Source organism: Gekko japonicus, unplaced genomic scaffold, assembly GCF_001447785.1.
Source record: "Gekko japonicus isolate JY-2015 unplaced genomic scaffold, Gekko_japonicus_V1.1 scaffold211, whole genome shotgun sequence".
In the NCBI taxonomy this organism is placed as follows: Eukaryota; Metazoa; Chordata; class Lepidosauria; order Squamata; family Gekkonidae; genus Gekko; species Gekko japonicus.
The window spans coordinates 13,942-19,780 of NW_015164187.1; the positions used below are offsets into that span (position 1 = coordinate 13,942).

The 5,839-nt window shown below is 43.9% G+C and overlaps 1 protein-coding gene across 1 annotated transcript in view; it reads right to left on the bottom strand.

Annotated features, from left to right (window-relative positions):
• The window catches only part of LOC107107862 (tetraspanin-18-like), a 12,079-nt gene that overhangs the window by 3,767 nt on the left and 2,473 nt on the right, over window positions 1-5,839 (bottom strand). Inside the window, exons 2-5 of the mRNA XM_015408218.1 lie at window positions 4,151-4,345; window positions 3,780-3,854; window positions 2,058-2,156; window positions 729-908 (exon numbers count right to left, since the gene is read on the bottom strand). Of these exons, the coding sequence (XP_015263704.1) occupies window positions 729-908; window positions 2,058-2,156; window positions 3,780-3,854; window positions 4,151-4,345 (549 nt within the window). The remainder of the gene's footprint in view (window positions 1-728; window positions 909-2,057; window positions 2,157-3,779; window positions 3,855-4,150; window positions 4,346-5,839) is intronic.

Sequence of the window (5,839 nt, forward strand, 5' to 3'; positions counted from 1 at the left end):
TTTCACATTTATTTATTTATTTATTTATTTATTATTTATTTATTTAATTGTATTTGTATCCCACCCTCCCCGCATAGCAGGCTCATGCCTATGATAACATGCCTATGATAAAGTTTCTGTTTAAAGCTTCAACAGATGCAGTCAATTTCACAGTTGGGTTCCTGGATGGTAATACAGATCTCTATTATAAACTCTGTTTATGTTTAACAGAAACAACTGTTTTATTTAGAGTAAAGGATCCCCTTTTACCTCAGAGCCCACCACCCATGTGCTGACCGTCCTGTCATTCTACCATATATAACTAAGCCATCCTGATCTTTAGGTCCAACTAAGAATTCTGATATAAGAGTGTTTGGTGGCAGTAAAAATAAGTAGGGAATGCTAAGGAATGCAAGGAGGCAGCATAACACATGTCACCTCAGAACACTACAGAGAGGTGCCTTTACAGAGGTTACATATAAGGAGTCTCTCACAGAAAAGAGTGATGATGTTACATTTTCCATCTCAAACTTCCACACCAGCTGAAGAACAAACTTTCGAACTTTGCATAAAGAAAAAGACTTGAAGAGCAGGGCAGTATCTTATCTACTCCTGCTCTGTCAGAGGAGCACGTAAGAGGCCTTTTATATGTTCTTTCTTCAAAAGAAAACTAGAACCCAGCTCCACTGTGACATGTGGATTGGGGACATGAAGTGATTTGTAGCAGGTAGTTTGACCTTTGTCCTTACCTGGCTATTGAGGTACTCGGGATCTCGTTGCCTGCAGCGCTTCCAGTCTAAAAGGTGACCTGTGTGGAGGGGCCTGTCCCGAGTGCAGCAGGCATGAGGCCAGAGTTCATCTGGCTGTTGCTCCTGGAAATGGGAGCAGTTCCCAAAATCATCAGGCCCTGAAATGCCACAACATGAAAACTACAACAGAAAGAAAAGTATAATCAGAAAGTAGAGCTCAGAGCTCAGATTCTTACTCAATCACTTGAAAGAACTGGGGCTGGGTTCCTTTGTAAATAATAAATATAACTGTAATGTAAACAAACATGGAAATATATAATATGTAGTAGTGAAATCAGCCACAGGTACATTATAGGGTGTAGTCCATTTCCTGGCCATATTTGAGCAATAGCTGCTATTCTTTTTCTGGGTTCTTCTATGCTTTTCAGTGTCTAAGAAAGACTTCGCAATCCTATGTTCCACCTTCTCTCTTCAACTATAATATTTTAGGATTCTTTAAAAGGTGTTGAGTTTTGTCCATTCATTGAGTACAAGAGACTAACAGTAATACTGATAGTTCAGGGGTAGGCATTTTGTTTTGCGTAAGTATTACCTGCCTCCAATCTACCACTTGTGAAGATGTTCCAGCAAACAAAAGTGTGGATAGAGGGACAAATGTAGTTGGCCAGAGAGCAAGCTGAGCCCTAGAATGTCTGCCAACCTTGCCTCAGTCCCTCAGGAGCAGAACTGGCTCTACATGCTGAGCAAAATGGTCTAGCATGCCACAATTTGGCACATCATGTGACCAGGGATTGCCTACCCCATAATAGTCCTTTAACAGGTTCTAGTAAACAATGAAACAGAAACTCTGTCAGCATTCCTGTCTCATCCTTTGTTCTATAATCCTGAAAAAGATGGCTTGTGCTTTTTGTACCACAGAGAGAAACACATGTTGCCCCTGAAGCACATTCCTCCTCCAGGGAAATGCTGGGGTCCTGTACAACAAACCAATAACAATTGCTCATTCACTGAGCAAAAGGGGTTGGGGTGGGACTCTTAGTAGGGTTGCCAGCCTCTAGTTGGGGCCTGGAGTTCCCCTAGAATTACAACTAATCTCCAGACTGCGGAGATCAGCTCCCCTGGAGTAAATGGCTACTTTGGATGATGGACTCTACAGCATTCTACCCTGCTGAGTGAGGTTCCTCTCCCCAAACCCTGCCCTCCCTGGGCTCCACCCCCAAATTTCCAGAAATTTCTCAACCCAGAGTTGGCAACCGTACATACACTTGCAGTCAGTTCATCAGTTCTACAGTGATCTGAATATGATAACATTTTGAAGAAGAACTGTACCGCAATCATGATGGTGTTCCAAGATGTGGAGAACACATCAGAAGCATTGTCCCCTTGGTAATTCCTCTGCAGATCAGACAGGAAGAATTCAGCTTTGATCTGAAGAAAGAGTAAAGATTTTTTCTATCCTGCTAACAAGTATACTGCATCAAAGGGAGATGTTGGATGTGGCTAGTGTTGCTCAAGTCAAGTTTCGAAGTTACACCACAGCATTTAATAGCTGCACAGCAAGTAGAGATTTAGCAACTGCAGTCGTCCTCTTTCCTGCTGGCTCTGACAGGAAAAGTTTTATCTGCTGAATCTCTCCATGACATCTAGTTATCAAAAGTGCAACGCCCAAGAGCTAAGATGGACGTCTCTTGAGACTTTCATCCACAGAACCAGGTCACAGCAGAGCGTTTTTCTCTATTCAACTCTAAAAGATTGATTCTGTTGATTTCAGGCCATATCAACATTTCAAACATCCATGACAACCACTATATTCTAATGAAGCCTAGTCGTATACAAAGTCATGGACATACTGGGTTAGATCCTAAGGCTCCTTCGACTAATGCAAGGGGCACTTTGGCTTGTGCTGGATTCCAACCAGTTACCTCTCCTCCTACAGGCACTTTATGCTGTTCTTGAGAGCCCACCAACTCTCTAGGAGTGGCATTTCGAGGAGCCCAGCGAACTGCAGCAAGAAAAGGAGGCAGTCAACCTAATGTAGGTTGTTCAATTAATATATTTATTTCCTATAGCAACAGTATTATCAAACAGAATGTCTTCCATAACACAACTGAAAACTCACTGAGAAGCCAAGTTTCGAGGAGCCTACTCTGCTAAACTGCATATCCCCGGATATTCTCATTGTCTTTAAACCAATCACTGTTTGCTCTACTGAATGCCCTGGTTACTTGAGCTACCCCAGAATTCTCCATAGCTTTAAGAGTGTCTGTGCACTGCCTGTTTATTTTGTATAAACTCGGCAGGAGGGTGAGGTAGAAATCTCTCCTTATATATAATTGAATAGTGGGTGCCAAAGTTCTAATTCTAAAATGCACTCCCTTAGTGTATGGCTGATGGCACTGCTCCTCAGCATATATCGCCACCAATCAGAAGGCAAAGCCCGGGTCCCGCCCACACCACAACTGCTGCGACAACCTGGTCTTTTGCATATGGAAGCTGATTGGACTTCAGTCCATTCCACACCTCAAACTCCCCCCCCCCCGCAAGACAGTTGGAATTTTCAGTTGCATAACATACCTAATAGGGGAGAGGAGAATGGGTAACAATGGTTACCACTCTCCAGGTGAGGGCTACAGATAACTCAAACATACAAATGCTCTTCAGGTAGCACAGATCAGTCCCTCTGGAGAAAACAGTGGACTCTGTCATTAAACCCTGCTGAGGTCGCCACAGGAAACTGACACTGTTTGCCCAAAGCCAGAGCACTCTCCCAGAGCCTCTTTCTAGATCCCGTTGTATTTATTTCCGCAACGGGCATTATTTCTAGTCCAATAAATAAATAAGTATAAGCCCTAACTTTAGTAAATTAACATAATACCTTCCCATCAGAAATGTCTCGGAGGAGGAGGAGGAGGAGGCAGTGTTTAGGGTTGCAGAAGACAGTTTCAGTAAGAGGAGGAAGCAACAAACATAGGGAGATTATTGGGGATGAAGGAGGCAGGTACTTCTCCGGCCCATCCCCCACCACTGGGCCCAGGATCAGCTGTTTGTTACCTGTTTCCTATTGACAAGAATGAGTGCAGCAGCCACAATCTCCACAGAGAACACCAGAAGCACCAACACAAAGAACTGTGGGATGAGAAGAAGAAGCAGGACAAGAATAAGACCAGTCACAGCCTGGTTTTCATACTGGAACCGCACATGTCAACCCAACCACCAACTCAAAGGTCGCATTCTCCTATCATTATTGATTTTGAGGCTGTTAAGCATTAATCCATAACCTATGCACTTGCTAATGCACCCACAGCTCCCAGTATTTCACACCGTAGTAATTGTGCTTGCTGTACCCCTAGTAATATTTCCCAATCTGTGGTCTACTTCTCCATATTTATCCTTCATTCCCAACACACCTGCACTCTACTTACAAGCAACAGGGTGGACCTGTTTTCTTTGATGGCTCCAAAGCAACCCAAGAAACCCAGGAATGCAAGTGCCACACCCACAAAGATGATGAGGTAAGCCCCTACATTCAGAAGTGGACTGGAAACAATGATGCTCTGAAATCCATTAGGGTCAGCAGCTGCCCAAGTGCCCACACTTAGGAGGCAGATGCCCCCACCCTGAAAAATATGCACAGTGGGGGTTAGAAACTGGTTAATTAAAAGACATGTGTTAATATATGCAAATTTAAGCTTTGCTTTCAGTGACTGGCTATCACAGGCAATGCATGTAGTACATCTGCTAATAGCCCTAAAAGCCAGTGACACAGCCAGTGGAAACATCGATACCTTTCCCAGAAGAAATAAAGGAAATACTATTTATGTATACATATCAACAACACATTTAAGTTCTATTTAAAATTGTTCTGGTTTTGGTATTAAGACCAGGTTAAAAAAATGACTGGGAAGCAAAAAAAAAGAAAGCTGAAATTCAATAGTCTCCTTTAAAATAAAGGGATACCCTTTAAAAGATTGACCATCCATGACAAATGTCACAAATAACTCTTGAAATACTTAAGAGTGCAAACTTGAACCTATTGATTTCAGTGGATAGAAGGAGGTACTGTTGGAGAAGGCAATGTCTGGTGTACAAAGAAGAAGAGAAGAAGGCCCTGCAGGGGGGTAGCAAGAAGACAATTAGATGGGATAGTGAGGTCAGCACCTTCTCTCTCCTGTTAAGTGTCACTCCTTGCCTGTCTCCAGATTGCTGCTCTTATGGCACTTTCCCCCTTCTTCTTGGAAGTGCCACACTCAGTCTTGCCCCCCCTCTCAGCTAGAAATGTAGTTAGGAACCTCTCTCTCTCTCTCTCCTCTTTCCTATCAACTGTGTTAATTCCTAAATAAATAAACCTTTATCCCAGCCAAGAGTATAGCAAGTTGCTTTACAAGTCCCCTAAGGCTGCTACTAAAAGGATAACTCGGAGCAAACTCAGAGTGGGTTAAGTACATATGACCAGTTCAGAAGAAAGACAAACAAGTTTATGTCAACAGTCGGTCTCATTCTGGCTTATGTTATGCCACATTATATTTATTATTTTTTAAAAGACAGAATAAATATTCCATACTGGAAAATATCCAGATCCAGAACATTGCTTATTTCTGAAATTTGATCTGGTGATCAGGCATGGTACTGAATTTCTGGGTAAGAACCTTAAGTCCAGAAGGCCCCTTTTAATTTTTTTTCACTTTTCTGTCATGTCTCCAGTGGAATATTGAGTGGCAAGAACACAGACAGACAAAGTGGATCAGACTGGTTCCCCCCAACCCCCTCTTAAGATTATATAAATACTAGCAGAAAAGCCCGTTGTGAAACCGATACAACGGGATCTAGAAAGATGTGGTCTGTAACGAACGCATAGGCTGGATGGTGGTAAGGTAAACAGTAGTGGGTGAGGGTGGGAGGGGGGTGGGGGAACGGGGGCGGCGGCCAGAGGCCTCTGCATCCCGTTGCTGACCCTGGAGTGAGTGGGGGGGAAGGGACTCGGCCTCCAGTTGCCAGCCCAGGAGTGGGTGGTGGGGGAGGGGAAGGGAGCGGGCGACCGGAGGCTTCTGCCTCCTGTCTCCGGTCCTGGAGTGGGGGGGGTGGAAACGGACCCGGCGGCCGGAGGCTTGCAC